The sequence below is a fragment of the Xenopus tropicalis genome, chromosome 3, assembly GCF_000004195.4.
Source record: "Xenopus tropicalis strain Nigerian chromosome 3, UCB_Xtro_10.0, whole genome shotgun sequence".
NCBI classification, from domain to species: domain Eukaryota; kingdom Metazoa; phylum Chordata; class Amphibia; order Anura; family Pipidae; genus Xenopus; species Xenopus tropicalis.
The window spans coordinates 129,804,593-129,824,325 of record NC_030679.2 but is presented as its reverse complement, the minus strand read 5'-3'; the positions used below and the strand labels follow the sequence as shown (position 1 = coordinate 129,824,325).

Below are 19,733 nucleotides of genomic sequence, written 5' to 3'. Positions count from 1 at the left end.
ATAATCAGGGCCACCAGATTGGACAGTTAAATCGAAGGCCAGAACAGCCGTGAATAGGGATGGGGGCTTCTCGTGAGAGAGCAGTGGTTTGTGCAGATCTGGGGTGTGGGCATGTGGGGCACCTGTATTCCTTAGGGCAACGCTATATATAAGTGCTACTATTTCACTCTCTGTACATTCAGAGTACAGTATGAAAAGCCATTAAGGTGACATGTTTCAGGAGGAGCTGATGATTTATTAACACTCCGGCTATGTATAGTACAGGCACACCGGATAACATCATAAAGAACCCAATCATATATAACATACATACAAGTAAGAGAAATGTACTAACACTTGCAGATAAGTGATGGCAGAGGTCAAAGTAACTACTTATGGCCCTGATTAATACATCGCTAAGGGGACTTCCCAGCTCAGAGTTTCCCAGAAAATAGGTACATTACAGGTGCCTGGTATATACTGCAGCATTAATGCGAGGGTGTCCCAACTTAGGCACGTCCCACCAACACAGAAAGGCATCACCCATAGCAAAGGCCCCCTGAAGCCTCCTAAATCCCCAAATCCCTCCACCCTGTAGGATCCTCTCCTCCTTGGCATCACCCCCTTATGGGCCTTCCCATTCCAGCAACTCCAACCATCCACCAGTGCCTTAAATCACATGTTCCACTATGGCCATGTTCTTCTCCGGCATTGAGCTTCTCTCTCAAAACACTCACTACGAGGAAAAAAAAATTTAATCATGATAAAGGCATGGGACCTGTTATCCAGAATGCTCTGGACCTGAGGTTTTGCAGATAAGGGGTCTTTCTGTAACTTGGATCTCTATACTTTACATCTACTAAAAAATCATTTAAATATTAATAAAACGCAATGGGACTGTTTTGCTTTTTATCAAGATGAATTATATGTTAGTTGGGATCTAGTACAGGTACTGTTTTATTATTACAGAGAAAGGGGAATCATTTAACCATTAAATAAACCCAATAGGGCTGTTCTGCCCCCAATAAGGGGTAATTATATCTTAGTTGGAATCAAGTACAGGTACTGTTTTATTACAGAGAAAAGGGAATCATTTAACCATTAAATAAACCCAATAGGGCTGTTCTGCCCCCAATAAGGGGTTATTATATCTTAGTTGGGATCAAGTACAGGTACTGTTTTATTATTACAGAGAAAAGGGAATCATTTAACCATTAAATAAACCCAATAGGGCTGTTCTGCCCCCAATAAGGGGTAATTATATCTTAGTTGGATCAAGTACAGGTACTGTTTTATTATTACAGAGAAAAGGGAATCATTTAACCATTAAATAAACCCAATAGGGCTGTTCTGCCCCCAATAAGGGGTAATTATATCTTAGCTGGGATCAAGTACAAGGTACTGTTTTATTATTACAGAGGAAAAGGGAATAATTTTCAAAAATTTAATTATTTGAATAAAATGGAGTCTATGGGAGATTATGTAATTGGGAGTATTCTGGATAAGGAGTTTCCATATAATGGATCCCATATCTGTACATACAACTCAGATTTATTAGGTAGATAGGTTGTTTACTCTTTTCGGAATCCCTAACCAATCCCCTTACGGGATATCAAGCTGAACATGGGAATATTATGCTGATACAATCGCTCATTAGCATGTTCATTTACTGAGCGCTGCATATTTGTGTAATATGTAAACAGCTGAAAGCACATTATTTTGGACAGCTATTATCCCCAGAACAAATACAAGTTGGATTTCTGGGGAAATTTCCCACATATTGCTATCCATCTGCTGAGACATGCTCCCTGCTGATCAGCCTGCACCGTACATGTGGGAAACCATATCATGTTTTTCAAGTCTATGATTTCCATATGTGTTTCGCTTGGACTTCGGCTCTTGCCGAAAGTGTCATCAGTTAAATACAGTACAGGTATAGGACCCATTATCCAGAATTAAACCCAATAGGATTGTTTTGCCTCCAATAAGGATTAATTATATGTTAGTTGGGATCAAGTACAAGGTACTGTTTTATTATTACAGAGAAAAGGGAATCATTTAACCATTAAATAAACCCAATAGGGCTGTTCTGCCCCCAATAAGGGGTAATTATATCTTAGTTGGGATCAAGTACAGGTACTGTTTTATTATTACAGAGAAAAGGGAATCATTTAACCATGAAATAAACCCAATAGGGCTGTTCTTCCCCCAATAAGGGGTAATTATATCTTAGTTGGGATCAAGTACAGGTATAGGACCCATTATCCAGAATGCTCGGGACCAAGGGTATTCCGGATAAGGGGTCTTTCCGTTATTTGGATCTCAATACCTTAAGTCTACTAAAAAATCAATAAAACATTAATTAAACCCAATAGGATTGTTTTGCATCCCATAAGGATTATTTATATCTTAATTGGGATCCATTACAAGGTACAGTTTTATTTCTACATAGAAAAAGGAAATCAGTTTTAAAATTCTGAATTATTTGCTTATAATGGAGTCTATGGGAGACAGGCTTTCCGTAATTCGGAACTTTCTGGATAACGGGTTTCCGGATAAGGGGTCCGATACCTGTACAGGTACTGTTTTATTATTACAGAGAAAAGGGAATCATTTAACCATTAAATAAACCCAATAGGGCTGTTCTTCCCCCAATAAGGGGTAATTATATCTTAGTTGGGATCAAGTACAGGTACTGTTTTATTATTACAGAGAAAAGGGAATCATTTAACCATTAAATAAACCCAATAGGGCTGTTCTGCCCCCAATAAGGGGTAATTATATCTTAGTTGGGATCAAGTACAAGGTACTGTTTTATTATTACAGAGAAAAGGGAAATCAGTTTTAAAAATCTAAATTTTTTTATTAAAATGGAGTCTATGGAAGATGGGCTTTCCATAATTCGGAGCTTTCTGGAGAATGGGTTTCTGGATAACAGATCCCATACATATATATTAAATAATAGCTTCATTGTTCTGTCATATATATTCTTAGAATACTCAAGAGCCATTGACATCCTATAAACTGCATAAGGAATAAAAATGATAAGGATATTGGAAGTTCCTTAAGGAGTTCCATGACCATGTAAAGGCATAAGGGTGAAGGTGGAGGCGTTACTTTTTTGTGTTTCCCTTAGGTGTAAAACAAATTACATCACTAAGCACCAATTATAACTGCTGACTTCATTAAGTATCATTCATATATGTAGTAATTAGCCCCATACAGATTGGGACCTTCTGCTCTGCTCTCTTAGGGGCCATTTGCAGTTACATACTATTGCAAAGCAACTGTGAACTTTTAACTGGCTATGTTACCCTTACTGGGGCTCAGTGTCAAGATGGCAAAGATCTGCAGACTGCTTGTGGTCCCAAACTGTCCGTGGAGATCCCTGCTTGCTTATACTACATCAGTGATCCCCAGCCACTGGCTCAGGAGTAACATGTTCCTTACCAATCCCATTGATATTGCTCCCAGTGGCCTCAAAGTAGGTGCCAGTTTTGAAATTCCTGGCTTGAAGGCAGGTTTACTCCAACAGAGCTTGCTGCAGACGAGCAGTCCACACGGTGCTACCAATAAACCAATCACAGCCCTTATTTGGCATCCCTATGGAAGTTTTGTGTTAATCCCCAACAGTTTTCATATTTGAGTGTAAATAAAGGTGTGGATCCCTATACTAGATGGTGGCAAATGCTTTGCATTTATGCTTCTGGCAACTCAGGAAGATCTACTGCTGACCACAGCAGATGCCAAGTTCCTAAGGTCTCATCACACAACCCTAGATCCACGTCAGGGTCTTACACTGGCTATAAGGTTGCCAACTAACACACTGCTGACCACCAAGTCATTGGACCCTGCCCCAGTGAGAAAGCTTGTGGGACACCTAAATGACTTGGTTCTCCAAGTGACCTCTCTAAATATAGAGTCAGAGGCAGATGGCCAAGTTCCTAAGGTCTCCAGGTCATCTCACAACCCCCATTAGATTTAATGCTCAGGTCCACGTCAGTCTTATGCTGGCCATAAGGTTGCACACTAAGCCACTCTTGACCACAAAGATATTGGCCAATATAGCCCTGAATTAGCTTGTCAGTTACCTAACTGTGTCAGTCCTCTAAGTGCCCTCTCCAAATATAAAGTTCTATTAGTGGATGGACAAGTTCCTAACGTCTTCAAGCCACTGCACAACTCCCATTAGGCTTAAAGCTCACACCCACATCAGTGTCTTACTCTGGCTATAGGGTTGCTGATTAAACCACTCTTGACCACAAAGTTACTGGCCAATGTAGCCCTGAAAAAGCTTGTGGGTTACCTAACTGTGTTAACCCAATAAGTGCCCTCTCCAAATATACAGTTCTTCTAGTGGATGGCCAAGTTCCTAAGGTCTTCAAGCCATTGCACAACTCCTATTAGGCTTAAAGCTCAGATCTACATCAGTGTCTTACTTTGGCCATAAGGTTGTTCCTTAAGCCACTCTTGACACTCTTGACCACCAAGCCATTGGCCCATGTTGGATACCTAACTGACTCAGTCCTCCAAGTCCTCCTTTTTTTTTTTTTTTAAGAAATTCAGTTCTTCTAGAGGACAGCCAATTTAAATGAGCCAATAGGAGTAAGGGAGCACAGAGTAGCCATGCATGATTGCCTTGATCTGTCAGGCACATATGCCAGAAATCTGCCAAAAAGACTGGACATGTTTTTGTCTCTCCACTATAGGGATTATATGATGTCTATTGTTTAAATAAACCTGAATGCCTATTATTTACTGATTAATAAATGAAAGCTTGTACATGAGCATGTGATACACAGTGTACAAAGTGCTGGTATCTAATCAAATGTAAATGGTAATGTAGAAACAATGTGGCCACAGGAAGGGCAATGTACAGAACACTCCAAGGTACATAAAAGCGCAAAGGACAATTTAATAACCTCCGAGATGATTCATTAGGAAATAGAATAAGAAGCAGTGTAAAGTGAAGGTACACAGAGTAACACAATAAGTCTCTGAGCAATGTATACACTCTCAGCAATGTAAATGTACACAGGGTAATAGAATAACACTCAGCCCTAGTTCATGGCTCCCTCTGCAACATGACACCAATCACATCAAAATCCAGATGAACAAGTCCATTATAGGGTACTCAGAGGATCTTACAGCCACACAGGGTAATACCATTACATCAGGGCTGAGTAAGAGCAGCCAGGCAAAAGGAACAACCATTGTGGTTAAGGTGGCCATACATAGGCTGATAAGAGCTGCAGATGGACAGAATAGGCAGCTTACTGGCCCATGTATGGGGCCCTCAGAGCGATATCTGGCTGATAACAGGCAGGTTTAAAAATTCCACTAGGGCGAGGAGTGGATCGGCTCATTGATGTCATCCTCACCCCAATGTCCTGAATCCTGTCAATGTGACCCAACTGTCTGGCCTGAGAGATCAATTCAATATCCACCACCTCATAGTGGGCATATCGGGGAAAGATCCGCTCATTAGTCTACCTCACAAAATGAGCGGAACTTTCAGTTTACAACCAGCTTCAGGCTTACGGCACACAATGTGTTTTGTCCACTGGCCTAAAAACACTGGTGGAGAGGATTTTGGTGAGAACACACTAACTTGTACATTTCTAGGTGTAATCAGTTACTTGTGGTGTGGATCAGTGTTTAACCAGCTGGCATAAGGTCCCCAATACACCTTCAGATCCGCTCGCCTGGCGATGTCTCTAAGCGAGCGGATTTTCTCCCGATATCCCCCACCTACAGGTGGCCGATATTGGGAGAATACAGGCTAATTCGATCGAATTATAACGGCGGATATAGGCAAAGTCGGTCCGGGGACCGCATCAACAAGCCGTTTTAGACAGGTAATAAAATGCTGTTTCATGGCACACAGTAGTTATGGGAAGGTCACAAAAAATTGTAACCACACTCAACCCTAACAGCCCCTAGAGAACCCACCCAAGCCCACAGGTGATGTCACGCAGGGTGAGTGACCTCGCACTGATGTCACCAACAGGCAGGGATTGCTGGAGGATGACAGCAAGCTAATGCAGAGATGGTAGGCCTGACAATATAAAAACCTGGTCTCGCCACCTGCCCGAACCCACATCAGCAACCCCACCTTGTGACCCAAACCTGCTTGATCTGTGGGTATTGGATACCCCTGATTGGATGGGACACCAGTTATCCAGTTTGAAGTAAATATTGCTTAGTGCTTATACAGAACTGTGAACTCAATAACCGGCCTGTGTTAAAGGGGAACTACATCCAAGAACTGCATTACATAATAACATTACAATAATTGACATTTAATTCATTAATAAATAATTTCAAGCAGGCTAGAATTACATTTTTTTTTTTTTTAAATTATGCAAATAAAAAAAAATAAATCTATATTTTCTGGGTGGGAATGGGAATTCATAAATAGAACAAGTGGTTATCAAATAACAGTGCTATTTGTTGGCTCAGTGGGTAATGTGATACTGCGAATATGTTAGACCGGGTCAACCAGACAATTCCTGAATGCTGAAGGTCTTATAGACTCACAAAGGATAATACAGTCGTTCCCACGTGCATGTTTATGCTCGGGAAATGGAACAGTAATTGAATGTGTAATACGGGTAAATAGAGGGACACAATAAGAGCATTTTGAAAGTGCCCAAGGTTAAATAAAAGCTCATTTTCTAGAAGTAGAAGCAGCAGGGTAGAGAAACCCAGAGCTGATAATAGCAGGGCCACGGAGGGTTACTGCTTCACTCCTCTATTCTCAAAACATTCCAAATTCAGTTACAGTTATTACCGCCACAGCCATCAACACCCTGGAACATATAACTTTAAGGAAGGTGCTTGGTGATGTCATCAGTTAGAACTGATGTCACTTGCTATCACATGACATGGTCACGGAACTCTTTGGTGACTTCAAACATTTACAAAAGGGGGTACATTGTGTCCTATATGAACCTGGAGCAAAACCTAAAGGGTTCAAAAAGGAGCAATCTTCCAAAAAGGGCACCCCAGTGCCCAAATGGTTTGGTGCTTCTGACTGCTCTGGTTCGCCTACAACATGCAGATGTATTTTTGAATTCCTAACTTGGAGGCAAGTTTTAGCTGCATAAAAACCAGATGAACTGTCAAACAGATCCTCCTGTAGGCTGCCAGTCAACAAGCTACAAAATCGTATATTTTGAACCCCCAGAACATCTTTCATGCTTGTGTTGGTCCCCAACTCATATGTGGCTTATGGGTAAAAAGGTTGGGGACCCTATCCTAACATAAGCACCAAAGAGGCTAAGGTTGTATCCACTGCATACCCCCTGTACTCAGTATCTGCCACCATACCTTCCCTTTGTCCTATCTATTATTAGCAAGTTTAGTCATACAGCACCAACATGTTACTATAAATACAATGATTTGGGCCTGCAAAAAATCCAAGGCTTCATTGACAAATGGACAGAATGTCCTTTGGTTTGTAGAGATCCTAGAATGACATGGTCCTCACTTGGAGGTATTTACATGATTCACATTCTACGGACTGGAGAGGTCAGAATGTTCTGCCTCCATGTTTTAACTGATCAACAAACACATTCTAGACATCCAACATGATTCAAGACAGCTTTCCTGTCTGCGGAACTTCTCTCCATACAAGAGTTTAACAGATATTTTATGACATCCATAAAAAGAAAAGATACAGAAAAATACAGCTGCCGTTGACAATAAGGAAATGTACCTGCTGACCCGGCCAACCCATTAAGGTCGGAGTCACTATACGAGGGATTGGCAGATTACAGTTCTACATAGAAGACTTTGTGAACAAATCACATGGCAGCAGTGTCCTTGAGCAAGAACTTGCATCCCTTGAACCAGTGTGGCATTTGGGCCCCCGTCTGGCATGACAAATACACCAGCTCAGTTATGAAGAGCTATTTCCTGCTCTGACCCTCTAACCCCCCTCATATTAAAGGAACATTCTGACAGCAACTGCATTTGATGAGATTTCATCAGATCAAAGACCACAGTTCTAGAGAGGCCCACTGCCCATGGAGAACATACTGTATACAGTAAGTAGTGAGTGTTCCAGTAAGTAAACCGACTAATACCCCTGAATATCAACAATACCAACTCCTGAAACTGCGCTAAAAAGACAACTAAGAAGCAGGGTAGAAATGTTAAACATAATGCTCTGGGCCTCAAGGTGACCCCAGCCCTGTAGCAGTTAATAGATGTCCCTCATAAAATCCCTCAAGTAACACAATTAAAGACTAGTAATTAATTTGGATTCACCTAACATGGAATAAATAAGCCCTGTGGCATCAGCTTCCCTCATGTTTAAACAACCCATACGCTTAGATCCAAGGTGGGGACTGCTGTAGACAGATTTGAAGGCCATGATCATTACTGTTATAGGGCTGCTAAACCTCTCTTTTGGCTTATTAAGTACAAATACAACATTTTAGGCTTTAGTTCTCGTTTAGTTCAGACTGATTAGGATGATATTGGCTAATTCATTTATGACTATGAAGATTTTCATTCATCCAGGTCATGGTATATCTAGTATAAACTGGACTTGTTAAGTAATCATTGACAACGTTTCACTACTCATCCGAGCAGCTTCTTCAGTTCAACTAGTTGAACTGAAGTTGAACTGAAGAAGCTGCTCGGATGTGTAGTAAAACGTCTTCAATGATTACTTAACAAGTCCAGTTGCTTTAGATTTATTTATACTAGATACACATTCATTTAGTGCTCACAACAGGGGGGGGTCTACATTTTAATCTGTATATATAACCCAAATGAATATCAGGTATGATCAACGTGTATGCGACCCCTTTAATTTTCTACTTGAGCAAAACCCTAGTGTGGTTACGCTACAGCTAAAATGGAAACCAGGCCCCCACAAAGCTGCCTGGGAATGCACCAACAACGACTGAGCCACCAACAAATCACAGAAAGTCAACCATATGTGCCGTAATTATTTACTCAAATCCAGCAGCTCTCTTTCTGAGAGATGATGGACAACCTGGAATGATGTCCCCATGTATGGCCAGCAGAAGGCTAATGAAAGCAAAAGTCGGGATGGTTGCTATGAGTTACTGAGCAAGAGTAGTATTTACACCAATTTTTTAAGGAGTAATGCCATCACAGTGAGTGTGCTAAAGTATAGAAAGAAAGGATACTGGATGTGAAAGGAGGGAGTTTAAGGGATGGAAGGCTGGAATTAGGGAAGGCATGAAAAAAAAGTAGAGGGTAGGGAAGAAAATGGAGATTGAGCTAACCACACCATATTATTATAATCATTTATTTATAGAGCGTTCCTTTCATATTCAGTAGCTTTGTGCCACAGAGCAGAAACACAGCATAGAAACAGCAGAAATGGAAGGCAGGGTCTTGTTTGTAAGCACTAGCAATCTGAGATCTCCCCTCACCATCTACAAACAGGGAAACAGCTGCACCATCCCAAGCCATTATAGACCCAATGTCTGCAGCTCACTTTCCAGCTTTATAAAGTACAGAGTTTGGGGCTGCAGAGGATCAAAAATAAAATAAAATATAGTTACATAATGTCCTACATCACTGAATAATCAGCTCTCCTACCTTTTCTGTTAATGGCACAATACCCAAAAGAACAGATGCAGGTAGCCTCCAGGTCACATGCGAATGGCCCAGTATACAGCATCTTTTACTTCCCTGTGCCCTTGTACCTTCATCTTATTATTTGCTGCCCTCCATCTTAACAAATATCAGTGGTGGCCATGTCTGGACCTCAATAACTAACAGTGGTGGCCATTTCTGGACCTCAACAACTAACAGTGGTGGCCATGTCTGGACCTCAACAACTAACAGTGGTGGCCATGTCTGGACCTCAACAACTAACACAGGTGGCCATGTCTGGATCTCAACAACTAACAGAGGTGACCATGTCTGGACCTCAACAACTATTGGTGGTGGCCATGTCTGGACTGGGATTCAAGATCATAAAGGCTCAAAGTTCCTCTCATATTAAGCATCAGTCTACTGTATAGCAGCTAACAGCAGCCCCTCTGGCCAGAGATTGCAGAATGCCAGTCTGTGCCTTGCTACCACCTATACAGAATCAGTCCTGTAGTCCAGTGGCCTCAGGGTCCATTACTTTTGCCATGGGGTTCAGCTGGCCAGTTCTTCTGTCTGTAGGTACTCAGTTGTATGGATGATGTCAGACCCAAGTGTTGCCTTTGCAATTTGAGACTATGCATCTTCAAATCGTTTATGATTCTTAATTTATATCCAACAAATTAGATATATTTAAATAAATTTGAGATTTACATTGGCACGTTGCAGGCAGGTGACGGGCCCAGAACCCTCCCCACTGCGCCAGTAACAGCCTATTTGACAAAATTCCCCATCTCATCCCCCGCTGCCATGCTGAAATGACATTCTCATGCCAGACCCCTCCCACTGGTGATGTAAGAGGTGGGCGGGCTCTAAATGGGTATATAAATAACTGCAGTGCACCGGCCCAGGCTGGGTATAGAGAGGGTGGGTTAAGGACAGCACAGGTTGACAATCACTAACAACCAGATGATGGATGAAATTCCAAATTACTTATTTTAAAAGTTAAATAACTTATATTATACTTAATAATTTTAAAGTGATCTAACCCTTTATAGAAAGCCTGTGCATCCCTGAACACACATTCAACACTGTGACATCATTTGTAAACTTGCAAGATTAAAAAAGAAAAAAAACTTGTGGCCGATGATAAGTATGGGTTAAAACATTTTTTCTCACTTTTTAAATGATTTTCTAAATATAACTAGAATTAGTTTTTGCCGGCAAGTTGAGGATGGCGAGATCCAATTGAAAAGGAATACAATTATGTTAATGCTGTGCATGCTGTACAAGCAGCAAAACTGGGTCAAGACACTCTCTAGGTATCTATCTGCCATCCAGGGAAACGTATGCAGATTGGCCGAAGGAGACAAGCTCGACCTTGAGTTTATCCCACTGCTATTTTGGGGGAATCTGCATTGGTTATGAATCTATGCAGAAAAAAATAGCAAATATATCCAAATGCATGGCACATGTCTGCAATATAAGAATATATAATATAAGGGAAGCTGCTGACAGCTATGTAATGTAAGCAAATCCACCAGCCCCCCAGCAATGCAAGAGACCAGTTGCAGGTTGGTAACACCTTGGGGTCCTGCATGAAGGCAGGGAAGTGGTTGGAATGACTGACTTTACATGTTACAGGGTTACTCCTACTTTAAAAGCAAAATGATCCAATTATAACGACTCAATTAGCCGCCGCTGCTACCCACAAGCCCACGGACAGTCAGCAGCTGAGAATTCCTGGAGGTGTAATCCAGTCAGAGAGCTCCTGATTGGCCGCCCCTGGGTAAGACGCTTGCATCCATACAGCGAGCAAAGTGGCCTAATGATAAGAACTATTTAGTAGGTGATATGGTTTGTCCCAAGTAAAGGTACAGTGACCTAATTCACTGTGACGTGTTACGTCGGATCATGTTACACCCACACAGGTTAGTAAATCCCAATCACATAGTAACTGAGAACACATTTTATTTGTTTGCTGCCACTTTTCCCAGGACAGAAAGGGGTTAATGGCTAAGACATATATAAGGAATCTGTGTACTAATGATAACAACATGCTTAATTAATGTTACTGTCCAGGACACAGGGCAGCAGCAAGGGTATGGATATTTAAGAGGTTAATCCCTTTGATAGGAGGAGTGACCAATAATAGTAAATAATAATCAAAGGGTTAAGTGACAGCAAGCTAGAGTAATATTACTGTCATTTATTTATACAACACAAAAACATCAGCAGTGCTTTAGAGAACATTTACATCATTTCCATTAGTCCCTGCCCCAAGGAGCTTACACTCTAAGGCCCCACTATTAGAGCCAAAGCTAGGTTGGACTGTCATATGCAAGGGATCAGGCAGAATATATAGCAAATAGGGAAAGTACCAGAGCCAATTACTTGTAAGCCTCAAGCAAAGCAATGGAAGGGCTCTATTAGTAGTGGTACTCGCTGACCTACTGCTGGGGAGGGGGGGAACCAGAGATGTCAAATCATAACCACACCCACTTCCAAATAAAATGACCCCCATACCGATCACTGCCCTTTCTGCTTCTGGAGTCACCAGAGGGGGTGGCGAGACAAAGATCGTGTCCTCTCCCCCAGCCTGTCCCAATGAGTTGTCCCTGTTAGAGGGCAGCTGGCTGTTACCTGTCCCCATGCCGCATCTGCCCCACCGGTGGCAGGATTACAGCAGGGATACAGGCACTTTAAAGCTGCGGGCACACGCGCACACCTCGTACCAAAGCAGTCGTGTGGGGGAGGAGGAGGACGGTAGGAAATCCTATTAGAGAGTTAGGGAGGAGGGGGAAGGAGATCCCCTGATCAGAAAGAGATGGCAGCTTACCTTCCATTCTGCTGCCTACAGAACAGAGGCACAGCCATTGGGGAATGCCAGGGACAAAGCCATTTATAGCCAATATATAGTCATTTGTGCCAAACAGCTGCAGGAACCGGCTTCTGTTGCGCTGGTACCTTATCATAAAGGCAATATTCAGACCTACCAGACTCGTGGGCAGCTTTAGGCTGACATTAAAAAAGGCTGTGCAGCTTTGGCAATGCAAGTATAATTCACCTGCACCCCATATATGCCATGCCCCACCACTAGGGGCACCACTGCCTGCCTTAATCTTATTGTTATCAGCTGCAAGGTTCCCAATAACAAGCAGGTTCACTGACCAAGTTTGCATAATATGCAAAGAGCCCCATTTTTACACTATACTGCCCTTCTTGTCCCCCTAACGCTAATAGCTGCACCTCCATTGCTGCCAGTGTTTGTAACATTCATAGGAGGCAGGTAGGAGCAAATTATTTAGACAAACTAGAGAGCAAAAATTTAATTAGCCCCTTAAGGGCCCCTGTGCAAATCCAGAGCTGTGAAGTTGGAAGCAATTTTGGGTACCTGGAGTTGGAGTCATGGTAACTGAGGAGGTGGAGTCATGGAGTAGTAAGCTGCGGCCCCCCCCCACTTGCTGGTATTGGGGTGACAACACCAGGGTCCGCCCCCACAGAACCTGCCCGATGCAGCTGCCACCCCCTCCCAACTGCTAGACAGCTATTGCTCTAGTACTTGCCTCTGGGGTAATATCAATGAGCCCACAAGGGCAATGTAACAGTTAGTGGCTGCTTTTGAGGCTGGAAGACCAATGGCAGTTGGTACAAGCACCAACTTCTATGCAGCCAATAATGAGAATTCTGAGATTTGTAGCTCAGCAGTTGGCAAAGGTCAGACAACACTACTTTATATTAATAACAGGGCAGCACCGCCACCAAGAACAGCCCTATGAATGGGTTCTGAGTGCAAGACTTGGCACTGCTTCAGTCACACAGCAAGTGCCATTTAATCCAGCGTGCAGCCCAAATACAGAGCCGCGGCACATATCACTGCTCTGTTCTGCATCACTGTCACTGGGAGACAGCAGCGCCAGTGTCCTGAGGCTCCCTCCTTTCATTTCCACGCACCGCTAGTGAAGATGGACTGTGTGTTCCATAGATACCGCATGCCTTTACCAGCAGGAACGCGCTGGTTGCGCGTGATTAAAGAGCCATTCGCCAGAGAAATCATTCAGGGGGTTCTATATTTGGACCTCTGGAAGGGGGGTAATGTAAATAGCTGGTACAATGGGCATACGGGTGTAGCACTAACACCGCACCTTTCTGGAGTTGGCAATGCACTCGAGGCGACAGATGGCACAGGACTCAAGTTATATATAATGCAACTAACTTTATTATATTGGCTAGTGGGGTTCAACTAGAGAGGAAGCAGACTGCATGGGGGGCCCAGTGGGGCACTAACCCATAAACAGTCTTAAACTTTTATATAAATGGCTTGTTCCTCAAGTATAGGGGAGCCTTAAATTGATTTTGCTGTGGGTCCCCTGGTTATGCCACTGGCTATAAAATATATTCAGTGGTGGAAAGTTCAGTTTGTGGCCCTCTAGAGCGGCCCAGTGCCAAAGTGTACCCATGACCCAAACTTTCAGTCTCTCTCTTTGTGTCCCATTTAGAGTGGTTCTATAGGTGAAATCCAGTCTGACAGGGTCACATGGGGACGATTCAGTCACCGTTTCATTCAGGGGAGGCATATGGTGCACACACTGCCTCCCACAAACACAGAAGTTGCACCTAAGGAATCAGGGGAGAAAAATGCAGCCTTTTCCATAGATTCATAAGACATTTATCAGAGGCTTTAGTTGTCCTCTAAACCAGGAGTTCTAGAGCAGGAGTAACTTCTAGCATATTATACATAGACCTACTAACAAACAAACATACTTTTCAGTGCTCTTGAAATGCTTTGCTTTTATATATACTATCTGGTTGCCAGGATCAGTGACCCCAGCAACCAAAAAAAAAAACTAGTCATTACTAATCATCCTACCCAGATCATCTCCATTTTGATAGGGCTAGAGGGAGAAGCTGAAACCAAAAGTCTATTTGAAAGTGAGCTTTCCCTTCAAAATACAGGCAGCTAAGCATGATGGGAAATGTACTGATTTGACAGCTGTCAAGCTGCAGGTAAGTGTTTATCTGGAGCTGAACCAACTCTGGTCTCCTTTGGGGGCAGAATTATAAGAGAGAATGTTACTCAAAATATAACACACTGTATACAATAGAGCAAGCTACACACAGACACAAGTCATATGTCAAATTAACAAGTCCCCCCCAATATACATGTGGTATATGAACTCCAACAATAACCTGCACCAGAAATAAGAGAAGCCATATATATATATATATATATATATATATATATACTGCTTTGCTTTTGTAACCATACCATAGTACATTATAATATACATCAGTACTGGAGAACGCAAGGACCTGCCTACGAGAGCTTACAATCTAGAAGGGGTGTGGCTAAGTATAAAACAATAACCTGCAAATATTTAAGAAGTAAATAGGGCAGACAATACACTTTGTGCCACTGTTTCATAATTAAGGGCACTAATCAAGTCCTGCCCTGCTAATGAACCCTAGAGCACCACATGGCCTCACTATAGGCACAAAGACAACTGGCTGTAACGCTGCCAGTTTATGCCCTGGCACCTACTGTGTGTCATAATAAAAGCAATGGCAAGGTGCCATATTGAAGCACCACCCAGCATGTTATAGATGTATTATGCTTCCCTGCAATAGCTGTAGCCCTAAGGCAGATAACAACCATTAGACGGAATGGGTAAAGATTTTAAAGCACAAAAATGGTGCCATGAGCTAGCTGATAATGTGAGGCTTTATCACCTGGGCTAAATGGATGACCCCCTCGCTTCCTGGCAAGCTAGTAGTATTGTGTGCAGTGATGTTACTACCTGCCCCCTGGTACCATTACTGGCGGCTTAGCAGCGCAGGTAGGTGTAAGGCTAGAGTGGTACATGTGGTGCGGGTAGAAGGTGCCATGGTACCTCTGACGACACGCTCTGTGCTGGACATCTTGTTCTGCCCCCGGGGTCCTGACATGGTGCCAGCTGCCCAGGGATGTCTCTTTCGGTGACTGGGCAGATGTCTCTCTGTCACTTCCACACCATTTTCTGCAGTCTCTTGGAATGTCCCAAAATCTTAGCCCTAAGGCCCCAGCAGCCAGTAGCAGGATGTCTCTCTCCTGTGCCCACCTTCCCACTGCCCTAAGGCCAGTCCCTCTTGCAGTAATTACCCCTGGGCTGCCTCCCACACTGGCCTGAGGAATGTCTCACAAGAGATGCCCCTTCATGCCTGGCATCCCCTCTCAGCTTATGATCTTCCCTGGCACAGGCTTGCTAGGCTGGATTAGCTCCCCACCCAGACAGTCTCTTGAGCCTCTCTTATGTCATCTTCTCATTGTCTGCCTCTGCCACTCTCCCTTGTAACCTATTAGCCTGTCTCTTATTCTCTAGCTGTCACTCACCTGTCAGGAGGCTCTTCCTGTCTCCCCCAAGTTACCTGTTAATGGCTGTCTCTTGCCAGGCTTGCTGCCCCCTCCCCTAGCTGCCAGCCACCCCACCCCTCACCCTGTCACCTTCCTGCCGCCCTAATAATATGATACGGCTCAGGCTTGTGCTGTACCCGCTCCCCTTTCTCTCTAGACTGTCTCTATAGATTCCTGATGTCTCCGGCTGTCTCTCTCTCTCTCTCTCTCTCCTTCTCTATTTCTCGGCCGCGCGATCCCGCCCACCTGCCGGTCCCGTGCCCGCGCTTACTGGCCACGACCTCTTGCGTCACAAAACCCGCCCCCGGACTACACTTCCCAGCATTCCAATCAAACCACGGCGCCACTTCCGGAGGCGGGGGCCGCTGCGCGATGCGCGACGGGAAATGTATTTCGCTTCTGTTTCTGAGGCGATTTGGAAGGGCTGAAGCTCAATCGTTTCTCAAATGGCAACTGTGTTGTAATAAAATTGTATCAATTGCCTGTCTTATTGGGAAAGTTGTGGCAAACGCAAAGGGATGTGTAAATAACATCATAATGCAGGGCTGTATAAACATTTAAGTAAGGGACAATTTCCATTCAGTGGGGGGTTACAAACTAAATTATGGCTACAGAGGCTGAAGTGTAATTTATATAAATAAGCTGCTGTGTAGCCTTAGGAGCAGCCTTTCCAGTTAAAATTGGACACGTTGGGCAAACCCCAATGACCAAAATCATTCCTCTGCCCTTACATGGCTGAAGAAGCTCTATTATGCCATGGCCAGGCCCAGACTGTAAATAATGGCAAATGCCAGAGTACTAGAAGATGCCATACACAGTAACTATTTATTAGATTGGTGAGGGGCGCTGTTTGGACCTCCGTGTACTTGAAATGCCAGGCCCATTTTGAATCCTAGTCTGGACCTGACTTTAGCCCCCCTTAGCATTTCATCTATGAAATGGTTAACTTGCCAAGAAAGTCTTTATCACTAGAGGAGGTAGACCAACATGGTATAAACATCAGTCTGGAAGAGTATATATCAGGGGTCGGGAACCTTTTTGGCTGAGAGAGCCATAAACACCACATATTTTAAAATGTAATTCCGTGAGAGCCATACAATATGTTTGGCCATGGATGCTGCGGGCAAGGTGGAGGGGGTCCCAAGGATGCCGGATGCGGATGCAATGCGGAGTAGGCCTGCGCTCGGCGGATAGAAGACGTGTTCTAAGGCTTAGACCACGTCTTCTATCCGCCGAGCACAGGGGCATGGTAGGGTGGGTGCCAAGGATGCCGGATGCGATGCGGAGGAGGGCGTGGCCTGCGCTCGGCGGATAGAAGACGTGTTCTAAGGCTTAGAATACGTCTTCTATCCACCGTGCGCAGGCCATGCCCCCTATGTTTTTTTTTAATTAAAGATTTGGCAGGGAGCCAGAAGCAGCCATCAAAAGAGCCACATCTGGCTCCCGAGCCATAGGTACCCTACCCCTGGTATATATGCTGGGGACTTCCCATACCAGTCAGTTGAACTGAAGAAGCTGCTCGGATGAGTAGTGAAACGTCTTCAATGATTACCAAACAAGTCCAGTTGCTTTAGATTTATTTATACTAGATATACCATGACCTGGATGAATGAAAATCTTCATAGACATCAGTCTGAAACTTTATACATGAGATAATCATTACTTTTGTTCGTCCCTGTGGATGGAGAACACTGTGTCCTTTTCTTAACTAACGCTAATCTGGGACAGTTGGACTCAAGCTTCATGTTCCCTGGCACTTGTGTAAAGGTGGCCGTACATGGGCAGAGTTAAAGTGATACCGACACCAAAACACTACTTTTCAAAATATTAATGTACATAAAAAGTTACCTATGTTGATAATTTTCTGCTGCTTCTGTAAGGAATTGTTACTTGAAGTTCCTAAACCTGACTGCTTTGCCAACCTGACTGTCCCTTCTTAGCCTGTCAGTAACAGCTTCTAATGCTAAAGACCTACTGCTGCACAAATATGGCAGCCCCTTTATAAAGGAACATGGAGAATAAGAAAGGTAATGTAAAAACACCAGGAATATACTTTTAAGACAAAATTATAAATAGCATCCTAAGACAATGTTATAAATACTATAAAAAAAGGTTTCATTTCTGGCGTCAGTATATCTTTAAGCTGCAGTTTGTGTCCTTCAGACCAGTTTGGCAGCTTACCTGTTCATGTATGGGGACACCCTACAGGCCTCCCCAACCAAAATTACCCAGTTGTCGATCGGTCCCTTTTCATTCTCCAGGTAGATCGGTGACCGCATCAGCTCTTTGATGACTGTCCTTGCTCCAAAGTCTCCTATACCCGTTGTAATTCATCAAATTAGCCTGGTATCTTGCACCAACTTAAGTAAGAATCCACACACTCCCTACAAGAATAACGTAATTTAAATTTACGTAAAAATAACCAGCAGATTATGAGGCAAAGAAAAAATAGTGTCACCAGTGCCAGGTTCAAGCAGTGTTGCTTCATCGGCACATGTACTTCTACCTTGCCCTAGTTCCGGACCCTTTCCGGCCCATTCCCTTGTGTCTCAACCCTTTCTCCTTGTAGATTGTAAGCTCTTTTGGGCAGGGCTCTCATCACCTCTTGTATTTATTGATTGCTTTATATGTTACTCAGTATGCCCAATGTATAAAAACCCACTTATTGTACAGCGCTGCGGAATATGTTGGCGCTTTATAAATACATGTTAATAATAACAATAACTAGGAGCAGGCAAAAGAGGCATCTGCCTAGGGTGCAACGACAAGGGAACGCTAGGCAGATACCTCTTCTGCCTACCCCTAGTCCAACGCTCCCTTGCCCCTGCTGCCACTTGTCATTGTGTGGCACCCCTGCGATGTTACTCAACATGCACACACATGGGGGGAGGGTGCAGGGTGAGGCGCCCAGCCAGGTTGCCTAGGGCACTTGGCCAGCTTGGGCCACCTCAGTCGGCCCTGGTTCCCCTAGAAATCTCATCTCCAAGCGACAAGTTTGCTCTATCCGCACATTACAAACTCTGAGGAGTGACACCACAGCCTCATCTCACAAGATTGTGACGCACACTCAGAGGGGACCAGCACAGGAGACAATAAGGACATGTAAAAACTAATGCACCATTGCAGGATGTAAGCTGGAAATCAGGACAGTCTCACGAAAAGTGGGTCAGTTGGGAAGTATGGAACAGATACGTCTTGTGCAATACACAGGGCCAGAACTAGGGGTAGGCAGGAGAGGAAATTGGGGGGGGGGATTTGATAGGAGAGGGAGCAACCAGCAAGGGAAAGAGGGAGCAGGAGTTAAAGTTTCATATAGAAAACAATGTACCCCCTGTTGTAAAACATCAGAATACCAGCTTCTCCAGTAGGTGCCCTTTAAAGGAGTGGTTCACCTTCAAGGTAACTTGTAGTTATCTATGTGATAGAATGTCTTATTCCCAGCAATTTGCAATTGGTCTTCATTATTTATCATTTCTGAATTATTTGCCTTCCACTTCTACATCTTTCCAGCTTTCAAATGAAGGGGGGTCACTAACCCCAGCAGCTAAAACACTGATGCTGTGAGCTTACAATTTTCTTATTATTATTTTTTAATCCTTATCTTTCAGTTCAGGCCCCCTCCTATTCATAATCCAGTTTCTCATTCAAACCAATGACTGGTTGCTAAGGTAAACAAGCCCATAGCAACCATCTAGCTGCTGAAATGCTAAACTGGATAACTACTGAACAAATCTAAATAACTGAAAAACTACAAATAATAAAAAATAAACACCAAATGCAAATT

At 43.5% G+C, this 19,733-nt stretch overlaps 1 protein-coding gene across 3 annotated transcripts in view; it reads right to left on the bottom strand.

The window, feature by feature from the left end:
• ppp3cb (protein phosphatase 3, catalytic subunit, beta isozyme) overlaps positions 1 to 16,009 on the bottom strand; it is a 44,880-nt gene extending 28,871 nt beyond the window's left edge. Inside the window, 1 exon segment of one of the 3 annotated variants that reach the window (NM_001097286.1) lies at positions 15,450 to 16,009. In NM_001097286.1, the coding sequence (NP_001090755.1) occupies positions 15,450 to 15,504 (55 nt within the window). In that variant the 5' untranslated portion in view covers positions 15,505 to 16,009. 3 annotated transcript variants of the gene reach the window in all.
• Positions 16,010 to 19,733: the final 3,724 nt, after the last annotated feature.